Here is a 15,543-nt window from a genome sequence, read left to right on the forward strand (position 1 = left end):
GTCACCATGGTAGAGTCGAATGTGAATCCGATTTATTGTTTCTGACAAACAACGCGGTAGGTAGATTTTTCTCAACAAATGTTTCTCCATACATGTAAATACTTATCACCTAAATATTGACATAGAGTTCATTAGTTAGATTTTTTAAAATTTATGTATTTTTAGAAATTATTTTTAATATAAAGAATATTAAAATATTTTGAAACTTTTGTTTTATATTTTGGGTACATCGAAAAGATAAATTACACTATCCAGGATTGATCCTTAGACCTTTTCATCCCCAATCCATATGTCATTCAACTCTTACCATTTGAGCTATTTAAAACTGATATGATCATTTTAAATAATTTTAATCAAATGCTTTTTTTTTAAAGTTAAATGTTTTTTTCTTAAAAACACAAAGAAAACTTCAAAACACACGGAAATAAGCACGAAATTAACAATACTTACCTTAAAAAGGTACGCGAGATATCGTCTCCAAAATTGCAAATATACAAACCAGTCATAAAAAAATTCGAAAAAACGAGAAAATACTCCACAAGAGAAGATAAGATAAAAACACAAAGTCAGTGAGAGGAGAAAAAATGAAAGAAAGATAAGAACGACACAACAACACACCACAAACCCTAGCTCCAAAATCTCGCGATAAATCGGAAATCTTTTTGAAATCTGCGATCTCCGTTTATCTCTCCGTCGTCAAACACCAATCTCTCACTCACTCCGTAAGCGCCTAATTTCTCGCTATTTTCTCATCAGCATCTTTTTCCCCCTTTTCATTTTCGAATATTTTCTGGATCTCTGTAATCTATTCCAGATTTCATTTCATTCCTAATTTGTCGAATGATTCAATTCAATTCAATTTATCGCTGCTTCGAATTATTTTGAACTTCTCGTGTGTTTTCCATTTTCAGAAATGAGTAAATGGAAGATTAATTGAACTTGATAATTGCTTGCTTCCCCTAGTTAATGCAGTTTATGCATTGATGATTCTGTGTATCTTTGACAAAGTTCACTAATTCATTTGAGTTTATGCATTTTTTTTTGCATTGATTGTTGAATGATTATTGTTGTGCTTGAATAATGATCATGGGTTCATGTTACTGTATGTTGTTTCTGATTTGGTGCTTGTTTCAATTATCTGGTTTGGTGTTTTTGTGTAGGTTGTCATATATTGTGCCACAGGAGTGAGGTTACTGCATCCTGAGTAAGTAAAAGCTTACTTTCCAATACTCTTATACTGTAACTGATGCTGATAGTATCATTAACATTAATTAGAAACTAAGTGGGTCGGTGTGGTTCAACACTTCGTCCCTTAAGCAAGTGGTTGTGGGTTCGATTCCCAACTCTTGTGAAGAAAAAAAACTCATTAGTCAGCCTCCTACAGCTTAATGCGCTGAAAGTGAGGCAAAGGATTAGTCTCGTAGTTATCGGCTGTGGTAATACCTTGGTTAACACTGGGAAAAAAAATCTAGCATTAGTGCTTCATTACCTTTTGCATTATTAGTTTGCTTCCTAACATTATCATTACCTTTTGAATATTTTCTTAACCTTACTCTTAGCTTCTTTGATGCACAATGTAATAGTTAATAGAATTTAAGAACAGATTATCATATGATGTGCTGACTTTTGTTTTCCTTTTTTGAATACAATGGTAGTGGTTAGAGAGAAGGATGTCTGTTGGGAATATGCAGAGAAGTTAGATGGAAACAAGGTTAAATGTAAATTTTGCCAGAGAGTTCTAAACGGTGGAATTAGCAGGTTGAAGCATCATTTATCTCGGTTCCCAAGTAAAGGGGTGAATCCTTGTAGCAAGGTCAGGGATGATGTTACAGATAGAGTAAGGGGTATAATAGCATCAAAGGAAGAGGTTAAAGAAACCACCTCCAGTGTGAAGAAGCCGAAACTATCAGTAGCAGAAGTCAAGTCCCCTGGTAGTCTTTCTGCAACTAAAGCTGTTATATCTTTGGATGCGATATCCCCTATTGTGAAGATTTTCCCTAGTGGTGGCAATCCTATGACCCCTTCCTCTGCGAACAATCAAGAGAATGCAGAGAGAAGTATTGCTCTATTCTTTTTTGAGAATAAGCTTGACTTCAGTGTTGCGCGGTCTTCATCCTATCAGTTGATGATTGATGCCATTGCGAAATGTGGCCCTGGATTTTTCGGTCCATCAGCAGAAGCCTTGAAAACAACATGGTTGGAAAGGATAAAATCAGAAGTGGGTTTGCAGTCGAAAGATGTCGAGAAAGAGTGGGCTACTACAGGTTGTACCATCATTGCAGATACATGGACTGATTATAAATCGAAGGCCATAATTAACTTCTTGGTCTCATCACCATCCAGGACTTTTTTCCACAAATCTGTGGATGCCTCTGCATATTTCAAGAACACAAAATGGCTTGCTGATCTTTTTGATTCTGTGATTCAGGAGTTTGGCCCGGAAAATGTTGTGCAAATTATTATGGATAGCAGTTTTAGCTACACTGGCATTGCTAATCATATTGTGCAGAACTATGGATCTATATTTGTATCTCCTTGTGCATTTCAGTGTTTAAACCTGATCTTGGAGGATTTTTCCAAGGTTGATTGGATTAGTAGATGCATTTTCCAAGCACAAACCATATCAAAGTTGATATACAATAATGCTTCACTTCTGGATCTTATGAAGAAGTACAGCGGAGGCCAGGAGCTTATCAGGAGTGGGATCACAAAGTCTGTATCCACTTTCCTGTCTTTGCAGTCTATGTTGAAGCTGAGAACAAGGTTGAAGCATATGTTCAACAGCACCGAATATGCCTCGAGCACCTCCTATGTAAATAAACCACAGAGCCTTTCTTGTATTGCAATTATTGAAGATGGAGATTTCTGGAGGACAGTGGAAGAGTGTGTGGCAATCTCTGAGCCTTTTTTGAAAGTTTTGAGAGAAGTCTCTGAAGGGAAACCAACTGTAGGTTCCATATATGAACTAATGACCAGGGCCAAAGAATCAATCAGGACATACTACATAATGGATGAGAGCAAGTGCAAGATATTCTTAGATATTGTAGATAAAAAGTGGCGGGACCAACTTCATTCCCCTCTGCATGCAGCTGCAGCATTTTTAAACCCCAGTATCCAATACAATCCTGAAATAAAATTCCTTTCCTCTATTAAAGAAGACTTTTTTAATGTTCTGGAGAAACTACTTCCTATACCAGATATGAGGCGCGACATCACCAATCAAATCTATACATTCGCAAAGGCACATGGGATGTTTGGTTGTAGCTTAGCAAAGGAGGCAAGAAGCACAGTTGCGCCATGTAAGTTTTAAATAGTGCCCCTTAATCATCCACTTTGTTACTCAGAGAGCAAAATTTATAACAGTTCATTTTAGACAACACATTTCAACCCAAATTAGGGATTGACTCCAGCATTGATCTTTAGATAAAGAAAACCATGTATTTTGAGTGGAAATGGACATCTAGCTTCCTCTAGATTGAAAGGATTCTTCTTTTGTAATAGGGTATTTCAGTAGGGAAGTTCTTAGAAAATTTTGGAGTTTGTTTCGCTCTTGGAAAGTGATAACTTCTGCATTTATATGGGATTAGTTAAAATTTGGCTTCATGTGCATCTGGGACGCTACAGAGCCTACTTCTAGTAGTAAGCACTTGCAACATTTGTCTCTTCTAAAGTGAAGATATACATTTTACTGGATAAAATGCAAGGATAACCGTTGATTATAATGTAATTATTGATGGATGGTTTAGTTTGTGATACAATACAGAAAAGTTAATAATTTATAATAGATCATGAAGTTATTAGAATTTTGTTCGTCTATAGTGAGAGAAGTACACATTCAACAATGAAGTGCAAAATTTGACCAAAAAAAAAAAACAATGAAGTGCAAAACTTTAATAATTTAACAATTTGTTAAGGATGTGCATGTACTGTATCATAAACTCAACCACTAATTCATTACTTCATAGTAATGTGATTTTTTTGTTTCTCCATGTTACCTTTATTTGATTGTTCTTATGCAAATCTGTTTGTAGTTTACACGCTACGCAGTAGGGTTAGTTTTTCTGCAAACTCATTGCTTATTAATTGCAGGGCTTTGGTGGGAACAATACGGCGACTCTGCGCCGGGGTTGCAACGAGTTGCCATTAGAATATTAAGTCAAGTTTGCAGCACCTTGTCATTTCAGAGGCAGTGGAGCACCTTCAGGCAGATTCACTCAGAGAAGCGGAACAAGATTGATAGAGAAACATTGAACGACCTTGTTTATATAAACTACAATCTCAAGTTAGCTAGGCAGATGAATGCAAAGTCTTTAGAAGTTGATCTGCTTCAGTTTGATGACATTGACATGACTTCTGAGTGGGTGGAGGAGAATGAAACTTCAAGTCCAACCCAGTGGCTGGATCGTTTTGGTCCAACTTTGGATGGCAATGATTTGAATACGAGACAGTTTGGTTCTTCTATATTTGGTGCAAATGACCCCATATTTGGATTATAGTTTTGTATCCCATCATTTACGTGTAGATAGTAATTAGCAAGTGTTTTTTTTTATAAGCAGTAATTAGCAAGTTACCTTTCTGGTTCTAGATGGTGTTCATCCTTGATGAAATAGGTCTTATTTTTCTGAGTTGTAAAGACAGGACTCTATTGTTTGTCACCTTTGTCTAATATCAACCAGCTTCTCCCATACTTGTGGGAGCATAGGATCAGTAATCAATGTAATATATTTTTATTGTGTTTGAATATAAAATTCAACTGTTTCCACTTTCCAGATTTGGCTTGGGAATTACAAAAAGGCCAGTAGAAATTAGCATGCCGTACATTGTCATTTGTTTTGAAGTAAAAGGCATGATGGTAGAACTCTACTACTGAATCAAACAGTACAAGAAACTGAAATATCTTAGAAATGCTCCCAGTTAAGGAAGAATTTCCCATGATCCCCTGCCCCTGTCTTCCCTGTTCTAACATAATACATTGTTTTCCCTCTTTGACATAATACATAGGGATGATAAAGGCCAACCCTCCACCCCGGCCCTTCTAAATGGGCCAACCAGTCCTGCATGTATTTGAGAAGTGGGTTGGATAATGCTCCCAGCTCCATAGTGGGGTTGTCTAAATGACCCATGATGAAGTTTGAGTTAAATAACCCATGAACCAATCACATTGGAGATAAATGAGTTAGAAATAAATTAATAAATAAAATATAGAAATTTCAACTCACTTATCTCCAATGTGATTGGATGATGGGTTATTTAACCCAAACTTTATCATAGATTATTTAGACAACCTTTTTTACAGCAGGTGGATTGACTATCAGAAAATAAAAATAATAAAAGAAGTATAAATGTGAGTAATTTCTTTTTCAAAAAAAAAAAAAAAAGAGTAATTCCACTCTATAAATGAGCCGGGTTGACCTATCTTAAGCCGGTGGGTTGCCCCATCTAAAATAGGTTCAAAATAGAAAAAATGTAATAATAATAATATAAAAAATTGTAACTTCATTATTATTCTAATACCAATCCTACTACCCGATTCAAACCAATTTTTTTTACATCGAAAAGATAAATGACGCCCTCCAGACATTGGTTATTAAATATTTCCAATCCAGTCCAACTGTATGCTCCCCGACTCTTACCACTTGAGCTATTTTTGGGGGATGATCCGAGCCAATTTGGTTATAAAAAAAATGTGAAATTTGATCTAATCCAACTCAGTCTCTAATCAATTTACCGTGCACCCCAAGCTATGTTTGACACGCCTAGCTGATAGCTGAAAAACTAGCTGAAAGCTGAAAGCTAATAAGCTAGCTGAAAAGTTACGTAATTGGAACAAACGTGTTTGGTAAAAATAGCTGTTGAACAAGCTGAAACTGTAAAATGACATAAAATGACGTAAATTGTAATTTTAAATTTATTTTATTTTATTCCAAAGTAGTAATTATTTGTGTGCGGAATCATTGTGCATATGAGACAAGTGTGATAACAGATAAGTAAATAAGTTTAGTAAAAAACATATAAGACTAAAGGTGGAATTTTAATAAATATAATAAGGATAAAAATGAAAATATATTTAATAAGCTATAAGCTTTAAACTACCTGAGATAGCTTATTGCTTAAAGCTTTAAGTTACTGAAATAAGCTTCTTCACCAAACACTTTTATAGAGCTTTTAAGCTAATAAAATAAGCTTTAAGCTAGTCAAATAAGCTATAAGCTAGCTGAAATGACATGTCAAACATAGCCTTGGTTTAATAATATTGTAGTGTGCATGTGCAATATAGATAATACACAATCCAATTAGTTAACTAAAATAGTTTTGTTATTAAAAATATATTTGACTTGTTTGCACAACTTTAATCTTACAAATTGTATATTATTTAAAATAAAGGCAAACACCGGCATATCATATCACATATGGATGAGTTCAAATAAATACGCCATATCATATTATTTAAATTATTTTACTAATAACTAATTGGATTGATTAACTCCATGTTTTATATCAAAATTATTAATAGGAACTTCAATAATTTCATATTCTTCTTAGAAGAAGATTGTGTGTTTAATTCCTACTGTCAATATAAATGATGTGTTAGTGGACATTTGTAATTATTTTTGTAAGCGACCTATTTCCGAATGCATGCCCTGATCGAAGAGAAACTCATCTAAATTTCTATTAAGAAAAGTAGCCCTTGTTATCATGTTTAATGTTAACCAAATCAAATAAACTTACAAAAAATAAACTACTAAATTTATCTCTTTGATTTGTTATCGACTTCAAATTTATCCCAAAGAAAATTAATTAACTTCAAAGGTTTTTGAAATATTAGCAAATTAGTCCTTAAACTCACAACATCAAGGATGATGACATCTCAAGTGGCACACGCACACGCTTTTGGTGTTCCATTTCCTTCCTACGCAACAACGCAAGTGCTAGTTACGTTTCCTGTGTTTGATCGATCATGGACTACGATTTCAGAACCAGGTCCGGCCAACAACAACCTCCGATGTACCGTGCGCCACCGTCGTCGTCTTCTCCGTCGTCTATCTACCCCAAGATTGGCCCCCACCCTCCCGGCGCCGCCGTCGGCCGTCCCTCATCGTACCACCAGAATCCGGCTCCTCCATCTTCTTGTAAGTAACGAATTCCATCTCTCATGTTGAATTAATTGCAACCAGAGGACGATTAGGGATTCATATTTTCAATAATTGAAGTAGAAAACAAGAACTTGAATTAGTCACGTTGAATCACAGTTCTAGAGGAATGATATTGATTTTCCTTGTTGAAATTGCAGCAGGATTGGGAATTAGGGTTGCTATAAAGCCAGATTATAGGATCACGCCGCCGGTAAGTTTCGTTTTGCTTGCTGTCTATGGTGGTACTATTGTGAATTGAGCAATTTTAATGGACATGCTTCCTTTGTGAATAGAAATGTTATGATAGTTGAGTACAGTTGTTGAGTGGTTTTGACAATTTTGCAGCCTCATTTATTACCACACGTGGTGGATATTCCGCGGAGTAACTTTCAATTTGATTTTGGATTGGAGAGAAAAGTTTTGGCTGAAGGCGAGAAGGATAACCCAAATTGGAGCAAATTTGGGTTGGAAAATCTTCCAACTAAAGTTTCTGATCATACATCATCATCATCACCAAAGGTTTCTTTTTTTCCCCTTCATTTTGAGGTTCCTATAAATGCTATTGAAGCCTGTGCTAATGATTTTTTCCCTGAATGAATTACGGAGAGGTTATAACTTACTGTTTGCTAGTTCATGATAAATTTGGTACAATATTTTTCTGTATATATATAAATCTGTTGCTTTCTCCAACGCTCACGGTGTAAAATGAAACTTCTTTTTCCAGGTTACTTCTTCAGATCCCACTGTGAGCAAATATATAGCCATGGGGCTTAATCGAGAGGCTGTTCCCATTGCTATTGGGCATTATGGTGATAATCCAACCAAAGTATGTTCTTGATCCCTGTAACTCATAATGGCATGATGCTCAGAGATTAGTATTGCTTAAAAGTATGATTATTATGTTTCTGAATGATGGGAATAGATCTTCAATTGGGAGAGTCTAGGAGAGTAAAAGTAGGGGATCATAATCTTGATAGAGGCTGTTAGGCTGTTATTGTATCTAACTAGATAGAGGCTGTTACTTGTTAGTTAGTTAGTGCTAAGATCTTATGATGTGACAGATCTTATTCTATGTTGGGTTTGCGGTTCTTTGCTATCGAGACACTTTCGGATGAAGTGGGGGCAGTGGATGAGGAGACAAGCGGAAGAGGAAGTGGGAGGCATTAGGGTTTACGGTTCTTAGGAAGGTGAGGTGAGATAGTGGTGGGGAGGAAGACCGAAGGAGGTGGGGGTGACAGAGACATGTTGGATTACTCTGGACATATGACAATAAAGATGTGGGCATGTGGCCTAATGTTTGCCACATATCCATTTTAACAACAGGGACACTGAACAATGATGAGGATATAACTGAGTACTATCTAAAATAAAATCAAGAGACTAAAATCAGATCATTACAAATTCTTGCCCTGTTCCTGGCTCGGTTCTACAATGGAGCTGGAGCAGATTAGGAAATTAGGATTGTATGCCATAAGAAACAATTCTTTCACTCTTTTTATACCAATGTTACCACTGAATAATAATATATGTTAGATATCTTTTTCTATGTACTGACCATTCAGATTGAATATTTCTTTGAATCTCATATGGATCTTTCCTTGATACTAGAATTTATCCTCCAAATTATTACTATGAACTTATTGTTGTCAAGTTGCTAGTTTTTTTATGAATAATGATACAAAGTTGTCATTTATATAGTTATCTGAACATTGTTTACAACTTTGCATGCCTTGTTTGATCTGATAATCTTCTGCTTCTGACCACCCCTCCCTCTGTATTGGGAAGGAGTATCTTTGTTTTTCTATGGAGTCTTTTGGTTTCTTTTATTGACAAAGGCCAATTATCAATTGGTGGTGTTTTGAGACTAAATATAAGAGTTTTCAAACTAAGTCTCTATTCAAGTAGACAAGTTGCTAAGTGCATTCTGTCAAAGCTTTTCCTCCTGTCATCTGGAGTCTGCTTGAAATGTCCTTAGCATGAGAGCATTTAGGTAGTGTTTGGCCCAGCTTATTTCTAACTTATAAGTTACTTTTAAGTAAAAGTTGGGCCAAACAGATTTTACAATAAGTTCTAAAAATTTAAGTAACTTATTTTTTTACAAAGAAAATATTGAAAAGGAGCTTTTAAGTCAAAGAAAAAAAAGGGAGCTTTTTTGAAAAAGACGCAGCTTATTGTTCTCTCGTTCGACCCTATGCTGATATGATAGAAAACAGATCGACCTTATTCTTGCCTCTTCCAATTTTCTTTTTCTTTCTGTCTTCTCCTTCCTGCTTCCAAGATAGTTTACGCTCTTCTTCTCCTTCCTGCTTCTATGCCCCATGTTACTCCATCTATATTTCTTTGTGACTTCAAGTTAGTTTTTTTGAGAACTAGATGAGTTTCATCAAAACGTTGAAAGCAGAGACCAAATGAACTGAATCGATGACCAAAATTGTATAGAACGGATTCATAAAATCATTGCTTCATCGTTCACCATGGTCGTCTGTTATGTTTAAGAAAAAAAAGGAAATTTTCACCTAAATTGATAGGGTACCTGAGTTGAAATTTTCACCTAAAATTCCCTAATTTTATTTATTTATTCAAGCTTCCTTACTTTACTTGCGTGTCGGCACCTTCAGTCTTGATTTCTCCTATCTTGAATTTGGTCATAATCGTGCTCTAGGTTTCATACTTTCATAGTTTCATTCATTTCATAGCTTGTACAGGTTTTGACCTAAAAAAAACTCATTGTACAGGTTGAAAGGTAAAAATAATTTTTGAAAATTTCAAACTTTAAATATTTAATTTTTTTACAACCCTTAAATCAATTAGATTATTTTCATATTAATTTTCAATAACTACTTTTAAATAAAATCAATGCTTAGAAAATCATTTACCAAACAACTTTTAACTTAAAAGTAACTTTCAAACTATAAAAAAATAAAAACAGACAAACAACTTCTACCTTTTTTTAAAAGCTCTTGTTTTAAACTTTAAGTTAAAAGTAACTTTTAAGCTCAAAAAAAGCTGGGCCAAACGCTACCTTAGGAACTTTTCCCACCTTGGATCTTATCTCTCAGCTTTTCACTTTGTGATTCTTATGACGAAAACTATATTAAACTGCCCCAAGTGGTATCATACTGAAAATTACATACGTCGGAGGGTTCTTTGTATTGTCTGTATTGACTGCATCTGCATGTTCCTTGTTTTATAATTAGTTAATAAATGGTGTTTTTTGTTAGGTTCGGAACTACCTTCAGGTGGTCTAGTGTTTCTCTTATTTAGACTAACGCGGAAATTATATTATTTTTGTTTCCTGGTTGCAACACTAACCACAGATTTGTTTCAGTCTTTAGTGATCAATTCATTTTTATTGACCTCATTTACTGCATGTTTATGGTTTTATTTAGTCATTACATGATGTTCTCTGTTGGTTTCCAAACCAGCTTTAGGTGACCTAGTGTTTTTTTTCTTATTTAGAGTGCTGAAATTCTTTCATTTTGTATTCCCAGTTGCATGCAACACCAGTAGGCAGATGATATGTCGCATTTTTTACTGGTTAATTTGTTTCTCTGACTCAATGTATTATTCATCTGAAGGTTCAGGAATTTGTCAATGGATACACCCTTTTGCGTGAAATGGGATTTTCATCAAGCAGCGTTGCTGAAGCCTTGGTTATGCATGACAATGATACAGACAAGGCACTTGCGCATTTTCTAAGTGGCTCATCATGAGGCTCCAGAGGCATGCTTGTTGTAGGTTCATTATTGATGAAGAAATGTAAGTTCCTTTGGTGTTGTAATGGTAAATAATGGTTAAATATAGTTAAGGTAATGGGCACTCTGCTATTGTCAGTCGTGGTAAATATTGGTTTGAAGGTATTGGGTGTTACAGAGAGAACACATAGAGTAGATCTTTACTTTACCCATATTATAATCCAGCTGTAAGATTTTATTTCAGAAAGACCTTAACCTTTCTACCAGAAAGATTTTACGTTTCCTTTTGGCTAAGATCTTGACTTCTTATAGTGCATGTCTGCTGGAGATTAAAACTGACACCTTCTCTAATGATCATACTATTGGATTCTAAAATCCTGTACGGCTGTACTTAATTTTCAACTACTAGATTTAAGAATCCGGTATATTGTATTTAACACTACCGTTATTTAATCGGTTATGCTTAACAAATTAACGCAACCTGATTTTAAAATCTGGTATGCATTATAAGCTACCAGAGTTTAGAATCAGGTAGTGCTGATTTGTAAAAGGAACATAACGCTGTCTGATTCTAAAATGCGGTATGCATCCTAAAATGCGGTCTGCATTTTATGAATAACGGATTTTAGAATGAGGTAAGTATTAATCTAAAACTACACCAACAAATGTTGTAATTTGAAACTACTCTAAGACTATCCCATTTATATTTCGCCCTGCCCATGGCTAAGAGCTTAGCGCAGACACTATGGGAAGAGAAAAGAAAAATGAAGATGAAGGGATAAAGAGATTACTTACCAGATGTTGAGAATGGAATGCAAAGATGGGAGGAAGATGAAGAGAGGAAGAGAGATACAAGGTGGGGAAGATGTAGAGAGTTTGAAAGAGGAAGAGGGTGGTGTTTAGGGGGTTTTAAATCTGGTCTTGATGTTAATATGCTGAACAACTATAATTAAAGTATGCACTACCATAAATAAATAGTAATTGTTCTTGAAAAGAACCCCAAGACTAAGTAAGCTGAGTAAAACATGATCTGAGAGTGGTATATTGATAAAAGTTGAGTTATAGTGAGTATGGTAAGCCTCCTTTATATACTATGTAGGTCGTCCATCCACAATATGTAAGGTTGAGGTTGGGGTGGGAGAGGTTGCAGGTTGGGGTGGGGGTCAAGTTAAGGTTGCGGGTGGGAGAGGTTGCAGGTTGGGGGAGGGTTGTGGGTGGGGCAGGGCCGTGTATAGACAATTTGAGGCTTTAGGCGAAAATGTTAAAGTTATTTTATTTTGACAAGAATTTTGATGAGATTTAATGTATCATGTAAATTATTAATTTTTATATTAATCTTTTAGGTTTTCAAAGCTGAGAAATCATTTATTAGAGTTTTATAATAAATATTTCTAATATTTCGCTTCAATAAATAAGATAGTTAATATTTAATCTATCTTATTACAATGATGTTGATTTAACCAATTTTAATTTTGAAAAACTTCTTCTAGCAGTAGAAATCGTTACAAGGATTGCCAGTAAAACTCGATAGACAATATATACATTTAGAAAAGAATCTAAAGTTTTAATAGAACTTGAAACGTAAGACATGTAACAGTAAGAGATTTTGCAACACTATAATATCAAATATCTTATTTGATAATTCACTTCAAGGTAGAAACAATGGATTTTTTTTAGAGAAAAAACAATGGGTGAAACTACAAATATATAAGTAAAAAAACTAACGATTACGAGTAAACACAATTAATTTTTTAATTTTGAAAATGTAAAAATAACGGATATTTTATTTATTAGTTTTTTGGAATATCTAAATTTGATAATTTAAAACACTACTACTAATACCTTTTAAAGTTGCATTTCCCACATTTCACTTTCGAGTTTCCACATTTCATTGCCCACATTTCAATTAAAATAACATGATTTTTTATTGTTCCATTACCTCTTTTAAATCTCAATAGATTATACTATATAAGTAATAAAAAAATTGGGGCCTTTAGCAATTTTGGGGCCTTAGGCAATTGCCTACTTATTTTAAAGCTTTACACGGCCCTGGGGTGGGGGTCGGGTTGAGGTTGCAGGTGGGGTGGGAGTTGGGGTTGAGGTTGAGGTGGCGTTGGGGTTTCGTTTGGGGGTGAGGTTGAGATTGCAGGTGGATGGTTGAGGGTGGGAGTGATGTTGTAGGTGGGGGTGGGGAGTTGATGTCGCTGGTTTTTGGGTTGATGATGTTTCTGAGAAGAATTTAACGTTATATTTAGATTTGGTGTTTGGGATGAGTTGATGATAGAATTGAAAGCCACTGATATGTAGGTAAGAAACTGAGGTCAGGATGAAAATCAAATACAAGTAGCTCTTATCGTCATGACTTCTCTGTTAAGTTCAAACGCTGAATATATCGTTTATCACATTTTGAATGATAACAATTTTCAGAGAGCATGAATGAAATGCTTAAATATTTATTTCTTTTCAGGAAATATTCTTCATGATTCACGTTCCCATCGTCTGATGACCAAGTACAAGACTATGCTCAAAGATCAACCCAGTCAACGTACAAGAAAGGTCAAAGCAACAAGGCAGACTACCCGAAATGAAGAAAAGTCAAATCTGTTGAATCGTCTGACCAAGGCAAACTACCTAAGCAAAGGAAAGTCTAATCTACTAAATCGTCTGATCAAGAATAGAGAAGAAGGTCAAGAAGATGATAAGAGTTAAAGCGTCAAGACAAGCTATGCAAGAAAGAACAAAGCTAATGGATCGTCCGAGAATACAACTTTCAATGTAGATCATCATCTTCTATCTCAAGAACTGAAGAGAAATGTCTAGAGAATGAGCGACACATTCAAATTGAAATCTCTGACATTCCAGAAGAGAAAGCAAGTGCAAGGAATCACATGATATCTGACAAAGCACATTCATCAAGGAAACAACTACAACGTTGTCAAAATAAAATATCCTTTTTCTCGCACACAAGGATTGGAACAAAGCTCAAAATGCTACCAACCTCTGACAAAGATACATTTTGTAGCGAGAAGTCTCCGTCAAAGAGTACAAGGCATTAAATGCACCAGACGGGAAGACCATTTGATCCAACGGCTAGAACTCAAGATGCTCTACATGGTCCAACGACTGTCAACAAACCCTTGAAGTACTTGAACTATAAAAGGAGGACTTGAAGATGTTCAGACTCAAGAAAAGAAGCTAGAATTTTTATCTGAATAATTACTTCATCAAGCTAGAAAAAGAAAAGTACTCATCGTCTGAGAGATATACCAAAGAGTCAAATCCTCTATCCAAATTGAAGATTAATTAAATGTTTTATTTTGAAATCGATGAATTAGAGTGTTTTTTTGTTTCTTTATTAGTGAAAGAAATTTCAGCTTTTGTATTTTTTCAATTTTAATTAATTTTAATTTTTTACAATTTAATTAATTTTTAATTAAATATGTGGAAATGAAAATTTATTGAAAAATGATGTGGATAATGACATCTAAGCTCCGAGATGCCACTCAGCAAGCTCACTAGAGCTCCGCCCTCCGGTGAGGACTAATGCAAACATGCTACAACCATGGGGATCATAAGCACAATATTTTTCAGCGATAGACCAAAATCAAACAGCCTTACAAAGACATGGACCAATTTGATGATTAACCCTATATTTTTATAAACTAGCATGAGATCGAGATATAATTGCGGGTCCGGTTCAAGAGGGAAACTACTCAATGAATTAGTTGTCTTAGGGTGAGAATATCTTGGGTAGGAGCAATAGTGGATTTCAATGTGAAAGGTGGGGTTCTGAATTCTAACAGGAGTTTCCGGAGTGACAACGCAGATTCTCAAGCCTAGGTTACCTTGTCTTAGGATAGATTGCCGTTGCAAATGTCTTAGAGAGAGAATATGGTTTTTAGTGTTCCTTTTGGTTTTCTAGATTGTAAGAGATTACGTCTAGGAATTCCAATTGTTAGATTCACCTAAGCTAAGGATAGTTAGGTGGATTACTCTCGGCATCATAAGTGAAAGAAACCTTTACAAAAGTGTTTGAGTTGAAAACAATTAGAGGATTAGGTGAATGCATTTCTGGATACGTGTTCTTCTTTGTTATCCCTGTAAACCTTCTTTTACCGTCTTCCTTATATTGGAAATCACAAAAATAAATTCTTCAAGTATATTTTCATCTCCTCGAATCAATATTTAGCTTGCAGAACCAATGTTCACACAATTCCTGAGGACGATAAACCCGTATTTGATTTACTATGATTGAATCATAAGGATCTAGTTCCAAAACAAAACAAATTAAAAACAAATCAACAAGGAAAAAACCTTTATCAAAATGATAGGTTGAACTATAGACGACACATAATATAATTTACTGAGGTTGTAAATTAGACAAATAAATGAGTTGATGTATTAATGCAATATCTCGTGTCACAGAAGTTATATATTACTACATTTAAACTTGTGTCTACCCAGTTGGCTTAATCATAAATAAAAAATTTTAACTTTCTTTTATCCTAGTTTGATGTATAATAATATGTTTTTTTACAAAAAAAAAAAAAAAACTGATAAGCTAGTGTGATATTGATTAAGTACCAAATTGTACAATTATGGTTAAATCACTTAGTTTTACAATCTACTGCAACATACAATTTCTACTGTGTAAAAAAAATGTTGAAGTTAATCTGAAACATTATCTGCGTTTCTGAATATATATTCTTCTTCTA

General features: G+C 34.8%; 2 protein-coding genes across 2 annotated transcripts; both read left to right on the forward strand.

The window, feature by feature from the left end:
* Positions 1-563: 563 nt before the first annotated feature.
* LOC130741567 (uncharacterized) lies at positions 564-4,771 on the forward strand. The gene is made up of 4 exons (XM_057594411.1): positions 564-722; positions 1,161-1,204; positions 1,656-3,299; positions 4,090-4,771. Coding segments are annotated over exons 2-4 (2,052 nt in total). The 5' UTR covers positions 564-722; positions 1,161-1,203; the 3' UTR covers positions 4,497-4,771.
* A 2,079-nt stretch (positions 4,772-6,850) lies between these two features.
* LOC130741583 (uncharacterized) lies at positions 6,851-11,122 on the forward strand. Its single transcript, XM_057594412.1, has 5 exons — positions 6,851-7,130; positions 7,292-7,344; positions 7,479-7,652; positions 7,858-7,959; positions 10,712-11,122. Exons 1-5 carry the CDS (start codon positions 6,959-6,961, stop codon positions 10,844-10,846), a joined length of 636 nt encoding a protein of 211 aa, XP_057450395.1. The 5' UTR covers positions 6,851-6,958; the 3' UTR covers positions 10,847-11,122.
* Positions 11,123-15,543: the final 4,421 nt, after the last annotated feature.

This window comes from Lotus japonicus, chromosome 1 (genome assembly GCF_012489685.1).
Source record: "Lotus japonicus ecotype B-129 chromosome 1, LjGifu_v1.2".
In the NCBI taxonomy this organism is placed as follows: Eukaryota; Viridiplantae; Streptophyta; class Magnoliopsida; order Fabales; family Fabaceae; genus Lotus; species Lotus japonicus.